Source organism: Peromyscus leucopus, chromosome 18 (genome assembly GCF_004664715.2).
Source record: "Peromyscus leucopus breed LL Stock chromosome 18, UCI_PerLeu_2.1, whole genome shotgun sequence".
NCBI classification, from domain to species: domain Eukaryota; kingdom Metazoa; phylum Chordata; class Mammalia; order Rodentia; family Cricetidae; genus Peromyscus; species Peromyscus leucopus.
This window is the reverse complement of record NC_051078.1, coordinates 43182266-43197429: the sequence shown is the minus strand read 5'-3', so window position 1 is coordinate 43197429 and position 15164 is coordinate 43182266. Positions and strand designations below refer to the sequence as shown.

At 46.6% G+C, this 15164-nt stretch overlaps 1 protein-coding gene across 4 annotated transcripts in view; it reads right to left on the bottom strand.

Moving 5' to 3' along the window:
- The window catches only part of Txnrd1 (thioredoxin reductase 1), an 87361-nt gene that overhangs the window by 9504 nt on the left and 62693 nt on the right, over positions 1-15164 (bottom strand). For all 4 annotated transcript variants that reach the window (XM_037196870.1, XM_028880276.2, XM_028880275.2 and 1 more), the window contains 11 exons: positions 13697-13819; positions 11912-11984; positions 10279-10398; positions 8417-8559; positions 7450-7565; positions 4829-5054; positions 2636-2728; positions 2052-2128; positions 1512-1668; positions 1311-1418; positions 585-680 (listed from right to left, as the gene is read on the bottom strand). In XM_037196870.1, coding sequence (XP_037052765.1) covers positions 585-680; positions 1311-1418; positions 1512-1668; positions 2052-2128; positions 2636-2728; positions 4829-5054; positions 7450-7565; positions 8417-8559; positions 10279-10398; positions 11912-11984; positions 13697-13783 — 1296 coding nt within the window. In that variant the 5' untranslated portion in view covers positions 13784-13819. The remainder of the gene's footprint in view (positions 1-584; positions 681-1310; positions 1419-1511; positions 1669-2051; positions 2129-2635; positions 2729-4828; positions 5055-7449; positions 7566-8416; positions 8560-10278; positions 10399-11911; positions 11985-13696; positions 13820-15164) is intronic.

The window sequence follows — 15164 nt, the reverse complement described above, 5'->3', positions numbered from 1 at the left end:
GCTACATTGAAAAAATTCAGTTTCTGATGCACTATTTAAAGAGAGCATGTGTTCTGAGATATAACACACAATTCTTACTGTGTGGTAATGGTCCAAAAGCTTGAAAAACACGAATGTACCTCACATTGTGGGTCTGGAGTTGGCCTGAGGCTAGGTCACCACTGTAGTCGTGTGTCTGAATCTCCATCGGGAGCCCAGCTGAGCGAGGCCCTCCCACGATCATAGCTCTCTACAGTGCCCCCACTGAGGACCAAAGTGGCCGCCCGCCCGCCTGGGGTTTGGAGTTTTCTTGGAGGGGGGGGGGCCTGGCTATTTGTTCTTTTAGGGAGCAGAGACTTCACTGTTCTTCATTTATCACAGAAAAGACCTAAGTGTCCCCCGACTTCCTTCACTGGGGTGTGCTCTGACCGCCTGCAGAGGGGCCTGTACCAGGAAACAGAGTGGACAGCAAGGACAAGAGCCGAGACCCTGCCACAAACGGTGCCCCGGGGACTCCACCCGGGGGAGTGCCAATGGCACACACATCTCAGGGTGAAAACTGGATCAAGAGCTAAACATCGCCGCAGGAGCATCACCGCACTTACGTTGTCTTTAAGATTACAGATTACTTTTGCATAACATTTGTTGTTGTCTCGGGATGGGACCGTCCACTCCAACGGCCAAAAGAAGCTGTGGTAAACCTGGGAAGACACAAGCGCAGTGTGGACCGTTACCTTCAGCAGGCCGTCGCCAAGCCGTGGGGGGGCGGCTGCTTCAATATCAGCGGTTATTTGAGGAACAATACAGTTTGTAAGTAAATGTGACCTGGTCAAAAGGCAACTTGACCCTGGAGCACACCAGTTTGGGAGGCTAGCGGCCAGCAAAGAACCAGCGTTCATGTACGGTCTACCCACCCGCCCCCGATGTTGGGCTTCTGTGAGTAGTGGGGATTTGAACACACGCACTGATTATTTAGTTCCTGAATTCTTTTTGATAGACAGTCTAGCCTCCAATAATAATTACAGAAATGGACAATGCTCAGTAGTATGAGCGGCACTGGTGGTCTTCCAGAGGACCAGGGCTCAATTCCCCGCCATCTACCTGGCAGTTCACAACCATGTCTAACTCTCATTCCAAAGACCTCCAAGGTATACATGTGGTACAGAGATACATGCAGGCAAAACACGCATACACACGGAACAAAAATAAATAGACCCTTAAAAAATAAATTTAAAAAATAATAAAATGCTCACTAATCTATTTTTAATTGTAGTTTTCTATACATTTGAAACCACCTTGAATTTTTAAAAAAAAGGAAAAGGAGAACTCACTTCAATATTTTCTTCCCCAAATTTCTCAATAGCTTTTTCTTCAGACAGGCCACAACAGCCATACTCCAAAGGAGTAAACACAGTCGTGGGAACTTTTTCATAGTCACACTGTTTCAAATGGAGAAAAAAATAAAAGAGAATTAGGAGAGAGAAAATGACGACAGAAAACACGGTCTCAGTGGGCGGCAGCACGAAGCTCACCTTGACAGTGGAGCCTCCGTACAGCCTCTGAGCCAGCAGTCTCCCCGCCTGGATGGCCACAGGCGTCAGCTCCAGCTTCCCCTCCAGGATGTCACCGATGGCGTAGATGTAAGGCACGTTGGTCTGCTCTTCATCCGTGACGGGTATCTTTCCAGTCCTGCAACCATCAACTGCCACCATTAGTGAAGCTGTTAAGACTACGTCCTCTTCCTCCCCAGAAGAACCCGCTCTAATAGCTAAAAACAAAACCGTGCACAGGAATCAGAGCGCTCAGGGGAAACCCTGGCCACTGCTTTAAAAATCAACTAGGAAAAGTATTCTTAAAAACAAACCAAAAAAATCCCTTTAACACAGTGGTTAAGAATGGAGTCCTAACTAAGACCAGCCCCACGCCCGCCCGCCCACCGATTTGGCTGAAAGAAAAGCTTTCAGTGCTGAAGTACTCAGTACTGAGTACACAGTGCTCAGTACTCAGGGCATTAGCGTTAAAAAGCCCAGGCAGAGCGAAGCAGAGGTAACTGCGCCATGTTGCCTCCTTACTTTTCATTTATCTTCACGCCCACGGTCTCTAAGCCTATGGTTCTTGTACAGGAATCTCTTCCTACCGCCAGCAACACCTGAAAAAATAACAAACTGTTAACGAAGATGCTGCATAAGCCACTTAACCCCAGACCCGGAAAACACATTCTTAACAAATTCAAGAGTGTAAGTAAATTAAAATCTTTCACTTTTTAAAGTCTTTTGAACAGACACAGCAAACATCCCTTGGCATTCCTTAAAAGAAAAGGAGCTGCTGTCTTATTGAAGCTGACAAACTCAAAACGAGGAGCTCAGTCCGTGGTCAATTACTTCCTAAGTGACAGTCTGGGGAGACGAATGGGAAGACCACGGACAGAGAAAGTCACTCATGAACAGCTCCAGTCTGTTTGTGGCCACGCGGCACACAGCCTACTGAGTGACAGAGGAGATGGCTGAAGCCATCCTTGTGTCCCAGTGATTCCAATATCAGTGACTGCGATGTCTCAGCATGGGCAAAGATGGGGCATTTTAGAAAGAGGGGGGTCATTTGAAATATACAACAGACACCCAGCAAGGACGCCGCCTGACCTGGGCCCATGCCTTACTGTGTTAAATTCGTCTTCAATGGTCTCTTCACTGGTGGTGGACTGAGCAGTCACCCTGAGTCGGCCTGGTGTCCCTGCTTCAATTTGTTCAACCTATAAAAGTCATCAAGGCTTGCTCTTAGATAGAGACATGGACAAAGGGAACAAGGTTCATCCTCATGACACATAACTCAGCCCTGCTAGGGTTCTTACATCCATCTCCCTCACGTGGCAACATCAGGATGATCAACTTACACTGTCTACTTACAGGCCCTTTCTCAAATATTCTTTTTTTTAAAAGATTTATTTATTTATTATGTATACAGAAGAGGGTGCCAGATCTTATTACAGATGGTTGTGAGCCACCATGTGGGTGCTGGGAATTGAACTTAGGACCTCTGGAAGAGCAGTCGGTGCTCTTCACCTCTGAGCCATCTCTCCAGCCCAAATATTCTTAAACAGAGAAATGCAGAGAAAATTGGGAGAGAAGAAGAAAGTAGAGAAGGCACAGGACAGTCCCTAAGATGGACCATCATCTACTGCCGTCTCCAGGTTAATAATCAATCTGAGAGCCACCACCATAATTCGAGAGCACCCTCTTGGCTGCCAATGTTCAGCTTTCATTGACAAAGAATAGTGACGTATGGGAGGATTAAAACAGTGAGAAAGCGCTAAAAATCACAGTGGAAAAGACGTGTTTAAGAAGTTCAGCAGCAGCTGTGGATACAAGGCAGGAGTGAGAAGCCTCCTGCATCAGCAGGTGAATGAGCATCCCCAGATGTTCACAGATGTGCACAGATGTGTCTGACAACCCAGAGAGGCTAAGGGCACCAGACACCACTGGACAGTCCACCAGCTCTCCAAAGGGTTCTCGACCTCTTGAACATGGACACTTTCAGGAAGGTGCTACATTTCAGAAAAGCAAACACTTCCCACAGTTGTCTCCTAATCACAGCTCTAATGCAAATAAGGGCTACACCTGTTCCCTGAAGCCAGCTAGATCAGGGGTTCTCAACCTTCTTAATGCTGAGACCTTTTAGTACAGTTCCTCATGTTGTGGTGACCCCCAACCATAACATATTTGTTGCTACTGTTAAGAACTGTAGCCGGGCGGTGGTGGCGCACGCCTTTAATTCCAGCACTCGGGAGGCAGAGCCAGGCGGATCTCTGTGAGTTCGAGGCCAGCCTGGGCTACCAAGTGAGTTCCAGGAAAGGCGCAAAGCTACACAGAGAAACCCTGTCTTGAAAAACCAAAAAAAAAAAAAAAAAAAAGAACTGTAACGCAAATATCTGTTTTCTAGTGGTCTTAGGTGACCCCTGTCAAAAGGTCATTTGACACCCTCCCAGGGGTCATGACCCACAGGTTGAAAAATGCAGAGAAGCAGCATGCTGTACTGGTAACTCCCAGGAAACCCAAAGCTCAGCTCTCGCAGCGGGTTGGACAGGAACTCTGGACTTCCTCTATGTCACACTGTGCTCTACCTCCTTAGACACATTAGCTAGTACCACCCTCTCAGGCAATATGGAGACGCTGCCATTCTTCTCAGTGGACAGAAGAAACTAAGCTTGGGGAGGTTAAGTAATTCCCCCTAAGTCGTAGGATAACAACCTGACAGATTTTTGACAAGTGAGTCTGGTTTCAAAATGTGCATCATGTCAACACTGAGATTCAGTCATACAAAGTTAATTCACTGAGAGAAAAACAACCCACCCAGCATTTTAACCTTTACCAAAGCCAAGCCCCTTTGCCCTGCCCTAGAAGAAACTGCCAGTTTGAGATGCTAAGTGATGGATTTGACCTTGTGGCATGTGTGCATGTGTATTAATATAGACTGAACCCAGAGCCTACTGCTTACTAGGCACACGCTCAACCACTGAGCTACGCCCCAACCCAGTTCTATCTCTCTTCTATGGTAATGGTAACAAGTCAGAGACATAACGTGGTGTATTCCAGAACCTTTGAGCAGAGATGAAATGGAATGGGAGGACTCAGCCCAGGGACCACCTTGGTCTAGTGTGTAGGTGTGTGCACACAGAGCTCTAGTGATTACTGGTGTGTAAGGAGCGTGGTATCGAGGCAGCAGTCACGCACACGCTCAGCATCCACACAGTACTCCTAATGGTTTATAATGTTCACAGGACTGCTTCTGCCCCCAGTCCCGCCTTTATCCTTCACGTGACTACAAAACCCACAACCACAGAAAACCCACTCACTTTAATTGGAACAAACTGCCTTATAAACTTGATGCCATGTTCTTCCATGTGTTCACCGATTTTGTTGGCCATGTCCTGGTCAAATCCTCTAAGGAGAATGGACCGCACCATCACAGTGACATCCAAGCCGATACCAGCGAGAAATCCTGCACACTCCAAAGCAACATAGGACGCTCCAACCACTAGGGTCTTACCCGGGCAGTAAGGCAAGGAGAAAAGATCATCACTGGAAAAGAGGAGAAAAAGGAGAGGGAAATGTTCACATATGGGTAATGATGCAGTATTTTCCACTTTCCTAAGAATATGGAACTTAATATTATAAACATCTTGTAAGACGCTACACATATAATGTGAGAAAAGTCTAAAAGGTCTTTATACTACTCTTTGTTGGAAATACCCAGCCAGTTTTCAAATATGCTAGTGGCTAAATATAGCCAATAGTGTAACTTCTGCTATGAGATCCCACAGCCATTTTGTGCCCTCCAGAAAACATTATTCATGTGCAAAATCAAACCACTGATCTACCACTCAGTTTCATTCCTGGGTGGGTTTTACTTCTTACCTGGAACACCCAGTATCAAGAATGGGAAGAAAACTTTGAAAATCTTTTGGTAATATAAAAAGTAATAAAATTTTAACTCAACAAAAATCTTATAGTTGAGTTAGAAATACAACAGATAAGAGATCATAAAATCAGCCAGGCAGTGGTGGCGAACGCCTTTAATTCCAGCACTCAAGAGGCAGAAGCAGGTGGATCTCTGTAAGGCCAGCCTGGTCTACAATAGTGAGTTCCAGAACAGCCAGAGCTACACAAAGAAACCCGTCTGGGGGGGGGGGCAAACAAATAAAAGAGGGAAGGAGGGAGAGAGAGAGAGAGAGATCATAAAATCATGGTAAGAAAATGAGGTTAAAAAAAATCTTATAATAAATCAGGGACGTGATAGTACATGCCTTTAATCCCAGCCCTTAGGAGGCAGAGGCAAGAGGATCTTTGAATTTGAGACCAGCCTGATCTATATAGAAAGACACTGTCTCAAAAAACAAACTAAGAAAAAAAAAAGAAAGAAAGAAAGAAAGAGAGAGAGGAAAAGAAAACCAAAATCCCATGAGGCTAGCTGGGTAAGGGGGTGCATGATTGTAACCCCAGCACTGGGTCGGGAGGATCATGGATTCAGGGTTGTCCTCAGCTACATACTGAGTTGGAGGCTTGTCTGGGCTACACAATGCCCTACCTTAACCAATTTCCAGCCCATCACTACCAAAATGCTGAGTTGTCGGCCACAGTGGCACATGCCTGTAGTCTCAGCTTCTCAGGATGCTGAGGCAGGAAGACCATTGGAGCCCAGGAATTCAAGATCAGCCCAGAAAACAGTGAAACCCTAATTCTAGTAAAATAAAAATAGGAAGGGAGCCTGAACGTCTGTTCGCACATCAAAACTCCTGCTAAATTCTTCCCAAATGTGCCTGTATCAACGGCTTTTCAATAGATGGTTAGGTCATACAGGTCCGGCTCTCATGAACGGATAGGAGCCTATAAAGAACCCCACAGAGAGGCTATCATTCTTTCCACCACACAAGGACACCGTAGGAGGGTGCCATCTATGAACTGGGAAATCGGTCGGGAGTCTCCACAACTGTGAGGTTTGTCCTTAGAGGCCCCCGTTAGTCACTGTGTCACAAGGGCCCAGACAGACTCAGCACAGCAGACCACACCTTCCAGGGAGTAGGTACAGAAACATCAGAGCTGCCCCGGCTCGGGGCACAAGGGACTCCTACTTCTAGAAGAAGGAAACCGCACGTAAGGCAGTTAAATACAACCAGGAAAAAGCATCCAAGAAGGGCGAGATTGGCAATGTGTCCTAACGACTTTGTAACTTAAAACTCGAGTTAACAGTGATGGAAGTGTTATCCCTGGACGGGCAAAATCCTTTTTCTTGACATGTTTTCGAAGGTCCTTCTACAGTATACTGAAGCCACCAGAGGAGCCGGGTAGCGGGAGCCAAGGCCTCATAAACCTCTGTGGATGGCCATTAGAGCTAACCCTTTCAGCTTGTACTTCTCTACTGTTAACAAGGACATGATCCTTGCTTAGCAAAAAATAAACCTACACACAACCACACTTACTGTACAAAACGTTCCTGAATACCCACCTGGTTTTTAAATACATAGAAATAATTTCAAGTGCAAACAGCAAAGTCCATCTATCTACGTTATGTTGCCAGTGTGTGACGTGTCAACTGCAAGGCAGGAGACCAAGGCTTGCAGCTTTCAATTTTAAAACAAATGTCAGCCCCTTCTTCCTTCCAGTCCCCAAGGACAAAACATGGCAAATAATTCCCTCCTAAGTCCTGGCAATGAACTAGGTGGGTTTAAAGGACAAGCAGAAGGGGGCTGGAGAGATGGCTCAGCAGATAAGAGCACCAGCTGCTCTTCCAGAGGTCCTGAGTTCAATTCCCAGGACCCACATGATGGCTCACAACCATCTGTAATGAGATCTGGCGCCCTCTTCCGGTCTGCAATCATGCATGTAGGCAGAACACTGTATACATAATAAATAAATAAAATCTTAAAAAAAGAAAAAGAGAAGAAAAGCAGCAGGAGGCCCTGTGCCTGCTCCCCACCTGCTGATGCAATACTCTTTGTCTCCAGGGATGCCCAGGTAGCGTGGCCTTTCACCCGTGGCGATGAGAAACCGCTCTGCTGAATAGATTTTCTCTTTTCCTTTGTTGTTTGTTGCCTGCAAAGGAAATAATGTCAGTTCCAGTACAGGACTATCCCCCAGAACCTCAGAGTTGGTAAAGGACTATCCCCCAGAACCTCAGAGTTGGTAAAGGACTATCCCCCAGAACCTCAAAGCTGGTAAAGGACTATCCCCCAGAACCTCAAAGCTGGTAAAGGACTATCCCCCAGAACCTCAGAGTTGGTACAGGACTATCCCCCAGAACCTCAGAGTTGGTAAAGGACTATCCCCCAGAACCTCAGAGTTGGTAAAGGACTATCCCCCAGAACCTCAGAGTTGGTACAGGACTATCCCCCAGAACCTCAGAGTTGGTAAAGGACTATCCCCCAGAACCTCAGAGTTGGTAAAGGACTATCCCCCAGAACCTCAGAGTTGGTAAAGGACTATCCCCCAGAACCTCAAAGCTGGTAAAGGGCTATCCCCCAGAACCTCAGAGTTGGTAAAGGACTATCCCCCAGAACCTCAGAGTTGGTAAAGGACTATCCCCCAGAACCTCAAAGCTGGTAAAGGGCACTCAGATGATGTCTCCCTCAGTCCTCATAACTACAGAAGAGGCATTAAAGGCTGAGCAGATAAAGGCCCGCCTTAAGGAATAATGCCAGCAAGTGACAGAGGCATGCCTCAAATTCAGGAAATCTGGCCTAGGGAGGACCTTGACATGCCACCACCCCACAGAAGGCCCCATGAGCTGTGACAGTAACCAAACAGGACAACCCAGGTCACAGCAGCCTTAACTTTGACACTTTGACTTCTTTAAACACATATTAGACATGATTTTCTCTGCCCACACCAATGAAAACTGTTTTGAAAAAGCAGGGGAGGAGAATAGAATGTAGCTTTACACTTACCTTAATCTTGTGGGGACCAATGAATGTCCCGTAAGCGTTCTCATAGACGACCTTTTTCTCCCGAAGAGCTACTCGGTAGCCCCAGTTCAGCGAGCCGATGTAATTCTGCACGGATTCCGTCATTTTCTCCCAGTCATGCTTAACTGCACAAGAGAGGAAACACTCAGTCCTCCAAACTGTCCCGAGGCCTCCTCTGCAGATTCTCACCTGGAGCTGGGCAGTTTCAACCCAGAACAAGCTTTCTCATGTTCAGGACCCAAAACCACAAACTCTCTTCTCCTTCACTGAGATGTGAACTGATAGATGACTTTGGATTGTAAACACTGATGTGTGGGGAAGAGGGTGTCATTAAGGCTCAGGACCACATCCGCAACAAACTGAAAGATTCTGTTACAGGCAGGTGCGGAGCTACTACATTGGTAACAGCACACATCTCAAGCTATTTTCACGATATGAAAACAGCAGAGCGGTTGCCACAGAAACTATGTAAGGCCCCCCAACATCTCAAACAGTTGCTTTATCTGCAAGTTTACTGGTTCCTTTCAAGTTTCCAGACAACCTGAAATCCCACTGTCCTCCAATCCTCACCTGGAAAAAGGAAAATTTTCTATTCTGTAAATAAATTAATCCTTTGACTCAAGACACTAAATACTCGATTTCAAATTGCCAACTGATAAAAACAATCTCTTCTGACAGGCACATGCCTGTACCAGCGCTTAAGAGGGCAGTTGAGCCACCCAGTGTGTCCCAGGCCAGCCTGGGCTACAGAGTAAAGCTTCTGTCTTAAAAAAAAAAAAAAAAAAAAAAAAAAGGCTCTAATCCCAGCACTCAGGAAACAGACAGAAGCAGGCAGATCTGTGTGTTTGAGGCTAGCCTGGTCTACAAAGTAAGTCCCAGGACAGCCAGGGCTATACAGAGAAACCCTGTCTCAAAAAAATCAACCTCCAGCTGTTGGTTAATGATTGTTACTAATGACTTGAACAAGATAACGGTACAGATAAAATACACTCGGGGCACAGGGAGGAGACAAGCCCCAGGGAGGCTGTGGTTTAAGTAGAAACAACCTGAAAAGTGGCTTCTCTCAAGAAAGAGTCTACCACACACCAGCCAGGCAGCCCGGCCACCGAGCACACGGTGAAGCCAGGTCTTAACGCCTGCTTCTTGGAGACCACACAAATCTTGATAAACCACAGACACGCCGCCATTCACACCGCATACAATGTTAGAACAAGAGCCAGCGTTACAAGATCAGGTCATGTCAGGGGCTTGGGCACCAAGATACTAGATACTTGGGGGCGGGGATGCTGTAGGAAGCCTGGAAAGCCTGCCTGGCTGGCCTCTGTCCACCAGAAATGGAACAGGACAGTACCTATCTTGCCCCATGTGCCAATCATCCAACTATAATAACTACCTATGTTTTACCAACCTCTGTTGCTAGGTGGGTTGAGTTTGGTTTGATTTATTTTTTAAGCACTGCATTTTAAGGAAATCTAGTAGATAACAGACTTGTCACAATGCGAGCAGGTGACAGAGGCAAGCCTCAAACCCAGGGAAGTCATCACTAGTCACATGATGTAGGGATGCAGCTGTCACTCAATGCCCCAAAGCCAGTGGTTCGAACTCTCACTCAATGCATTCATTACAACTAAGTTCTGTCCACGGCCCTGAGCGTCAGTCACAGCACCCCAGAAGTTCCGAGTTCAAGAAATGCTTCTGAAATTTTTCAAAGGATAGCTCTGGGCTAACCCAGGCTAATAGCAGAACTCATCTCAGAACACAGAACTCATCTCAGAACAAAGTTCCAGGTATTTAGATGGTGGGTCGCAAGGCCACAGCTCACAGCCGCTTCTTTTCTCCCATACCTGTGTCCTCGACTTTCCATCCATAGTTGCGGGAGTCTTTTAGGGCTTGTCCTAGCAAAGCCGCCTGGTGCATCAGCTTTTTAGGTATGCACCCCACGTTCACACATGTTCCTCCAAGACCTGCAACACCAGAGAAGTCAGTTCATACCCACTTCAGGGCCTTCAAAGAAGCCAAAGATTAAGATGTAATGAGACACTATTACTATTACTATTATTATTATTATTATTGCTTAGTGTGGCCAACACTGTTAAAGTCTGTTCCCAAGTCTCCTGGCATTTCTAAGGTCATAGAGCCTATGTACAGAGGACAGTTGTCATCTCAAAACAAAACAGACAGATTTCCAGTTTCTCTAACTTCCAGGTTCAATTCCAGATTGACAGCGGCACAAAAACTGAAATTTTATTATGTGTGTAACGCCATACTTGCTACTAAATCCGCACACAGAAATAAAGAAGAGGTTGTTATACTAAGCATGGTTATGTGCAGATCTGAAAATATGCATAAAATTTGGTGTCTATGTGAGTTTTTGAGGAAGCAGCCTATAGTTTTCACTGATTCTCCAAAGAACTCTATGTTAAAACTCCTCTCTCGAAAAACAGTCACCTCTAAGCTGAGAGAACAGTGTGATCACTTTATTCTATCAGAACAAAATGCAGGCGGGGGGGAGGTGGCTATGGAGCTCACAGTTCAAAGGCACGTCCTCTGAGGAGAATACCACCACAGAATCACCATGGGTCCTAACTCCACGGGTCAGGGAATGAATCCAGCACCAAGATCCGCACCCCTGGAGTGTGGAACACCAATCACGTGCTGGCTGGATGAGTTAATAGGCTGCGATGCCACTGTGTCTGGCTACACTACCACCTGCTACTGCTAATGCAAGGAGCCGCGTCATCTTTATAAAGCGTACTCGTCATTTCTCTCAATGAGCCCATTATCTGCCTTTGTTGGTCCAAGTCCTCAACCTGGCCAAGGAAGTGCTGTGGTTTGACCTGCCTTCCTTTCCACTTTTACTTCTTATTATGTCCAGCTCCCACTACCCAACTATACCCCCAAAGGACTCTTACCTGCCTCAGCACCTATGAATCCACTCTGTGAGAATGCTAGCAAACACTGCCTGATTTCTGCTTCCGCTTTGAGCACATCCACCCCATTTCTCCCACAGTGCACTTCTTCAGAAACCCTGCCTTACAAATCCACAGCTAAGCGCTCCTCTACCCGGAAGTCCCCTCCTTGAGTGCCTCTCTCCCCCAACAGCAAAGGGCTCGCTTGTCTTTTGGTTCCACTAAAGCAGAAGTCCCACAGGGACAGGAACTTCTTCCACAGCGAGGGCACCACTACAGCCCATGCTCCTGCTTCTCAAGGACCTGACACACAGTCAGTGAATGAGCAGCCAGTGTCATTCACCAAGACGCAGAATGGCCACAGCCGACCTATTCAGGCATAATTTAGGGAGAATGCTCCACTGCAGACCAGATCATGAAATGTCCGTCACCTTGGCCAGCTTGTGGTCAGGGTTTCTGCTGAACCTAAATCTATAGCATTTAGCTCGGTTCTCGTGAAGAGCTGGGCTTTAGGAGTCATCAACGTCACTGCCAGGGGAAAGGACAAACCACGTGCTCAGAAGCTCACCCCATCTGGTGCCAAGAGGAGTTGGTGTGACGAAATCCAAAACCAGCACCTTCTTGTCAAATCTGGCTGCCTCCTGGGGAAGGAAGTTATTAAGATGAATTACCAACAGAATGGAACTAGGGACTGGCCCTCACACTCTAAAGCACAACCAACCACAGATGGGTGTGTGGGAATCCTGCGCTGTAGATTAGCTCAGCGGTAGGACAGGCTAAGACAAAGATTACACAGATTACAACTGAAAAATCGTTAGAGCTGGCAGCCCCTGGATCACCTCTGCACAGTTCCTCTCAAACATTGACAGACACAGCACAAATCTAAAGCGGGAAACACTCGGTAAGGCCCAAGGCGTCTGCCTCACCCTGTTCCCCGGAAGGCGACATCTGAAAACTAAGTATTATCCACTTCTTTTTTTTTTTTTTGCCCCCGAGACAGGGTTTCTGTGTAGCTTTGCGCCTTTCCTGGAGCTCACTCTGTAGACCAGGCTGGCCTCGAACTCACAGAGATCTGCCTGCCTCTGCTTCCCGAGTGCTGGGATTAAAGGCAGGCGCCACCACCGCCTGGCTGTATTACCCACTTCTAAGGCAGAGTACTGGAGGGGGCTTCGGTTTTGTTTTTCTGGAACTGCCTTGTAGAAACTATTGTTCTCACAGAGTAAGCACGGTCTACTGGAGAGCAAGGACTGAGGCCGTGTGTCCTTCAAACATGCCCCATCAGAGAAGGAAACGCAGGTGCTACTGCTGAGTCACCTTTAGCAAAGCCCCGCTTCATGCCAGATACCCGCCTGCTCCTCATGTGGGAGGTGCATGAGATCACCTTCACGGCTGACCACAGGCGGCACCTGTTCAGAGATCCTGCTGGAAGGACGGCAGGCCTGAGGGCCGTCACACAGGCATCTCCTGTACCTCAAGCCAGGGCCAGAGCCTCACACTTCAGCAGCTTTCCTATTTGCAGAGCCCTTTTCCAGTCAGGCCCTGGACTAGCTATTCTCAAATCGCCCCCCACACACCAGAGGCAAATCAGTTTTGATTAAGTTTAAGAACTAACTGTTCATTGAAGATTAATTACAGAGAAGTCAAAGTGAAAAAAAAAAAAAATCAAATGGTTTTTAAAAAACAAAAAACAGCCAGGCAGCGGTGGCACCTTTAATCCCAGCACTCGGGAGGCAGAGCCAGGCGGATCTCTGTGAGTTCAAGACCAGCCTGGTCTATAGAGCGAGATCCAGGACAGGCATCAAAACTACACAGAGACACCCTGTCTCAAGAAACCAAAAAACAATACAAAACTAAACTAAACAAACAACAAAAAAGTATGTAACTTCAAACCATTTCCATTCACCTTTACTGTCCTTGAAAACAAAACAAAAAAATCAAGCAAATTTAGAATGAAACAAAGTGTGCCTTAAATCCCTGGGCTCTGTCTGAACTTTACCTGAAGTCTGGAAAGTGACTTACAAAGTGGTCCCTTTATATGTCTAAGGTATGCCTAAGTCACTGGGAAAACACAAGCCTGACTGTCTGGGGCAAACCCGAGAGTGTGAACAGCCAGGGGTGGGAGCACCGCATCACTACATCATCACTGCATCACTGCATCGTCACTGCATCACTGCATCATCACTGCATCATCACTGCAGCGTCACTGCATCGTCACTGCATCACTGCATCGTCACTGCATCATCACTGCATCATCACTGCAGCGTCACTGCAGCGTCACTGCATCACTGCAGCATCACTGCAGCGTCACTTCGTCCTAACCATCGCCCCGACGCCACAGCACAGAGGGCCTTGCCTTAGCTGCTGCCAGTCCTCCGGAGCCTCCTCCAATGATGATGAGGTCGAAGTCGTAGGACCCGGGGGAGTCTTTGGAGCCATTCATTGTCGGCAGCGTCTGAAGTTGGCCTTTTTGATGTGGCTGCAGGAAAACAACATAAATGATAAGAATGTAACTGAAAAGCAGCAATGTCCAAAAAGCTTTCTTTCAGGAAAAGCAAAGGTCATTCTCAGGAAAATGTCGTCTCTCACTGCAGCTCCATGTAGGAACATCCAGCCTTCCTGAAGGGGACCAGTGCTGCTTTATGTCGAGGCCGGGACTGCCGATCCTGCACCCCAGTGCCCTTCCCCACGCCTGCTACCTACTCCTGAAGTGTCCACACAACTCCACATACTGACAGCCTATCCAAACCGACTAACATCCAAACCAAGTTGGATTAACACTTCTCTCTCCAGAATTGAGTGTTTTACAAGCACGTATTAATTATACATAATGGGTCTCACCGATATTTTCATACTGACTGCCCCAGGATGTTTTGGGTTTTTTCTTACCTGGTTATATTTATTTATTTATTTGTAGGGGAGGGAACCTGCCACAGCATGGTTGTGGAAATCAGAGGAAAGTCTGCTGGAGTAAGTTTATCACCTTGGTGACTTACCCGCTCAGCCATCTCACCAGCCCTTCCTAGAGTTTTTAAACTGGGTTTTAAACTAGGTTTCTCTCAACTATGGGGAAAACAAAACACAGAAACAGAAAACTTCTACTGAAATTCTCCCAGGTGCACAGTGTGAAACTATTAGATATAACTGCCCAGCATGTTTTTAATAGTGCCAGCAATGGAATTTAGCAATCACCTTTACTTTCCAGTAAAAACAGAATCAGTGGGTAAGGTCTTAGGCTAAGAAGGGAGTCTGGGAAACAGTGAACACAATGATGTTAACACAGCAATTGCCAAGTTGGTCAAGATTTAGGACTTTATTACATTGTGTGGTTGAGATGCAAAAACCTAAGATCTCAGGAAAATCACTAACCAGTATTGATCTACATGTAAGTTAAACGTCTCTGCCTCTACAAGGTATTATACAGGTTGGGGGATTTTGTTTTATGAGACGGTGTCTCGATATGTAGCTCTGGGTCTCCTGGAACTCACTATACAGACCTGCCACTGCCTCCCAAGTGCTGGGATTAAAGGTGTGCGCAACCACGCTCAGCCTCAAAGTCACGGTCTTATGCATGCACTCTACCAGCCAGCCCTCGTGGGACATTTAACCAGGCAGGGGAAGGTAGGAAGGACTCCAAGAAATGCATCGCTTTAGCATAAACATCTAAAGTTCTGTTTCCTTTCGGTTTCAGTATTTCCATGTATCAGACTTTAGAAACAGGTACTAAGGGAAAATTTTAAATATCTTGCCATTCTAGTGTATACACATTAGCTTTATATGTAACTAGCTACATTCACACTGTTTTAACAATACATTCACTATTA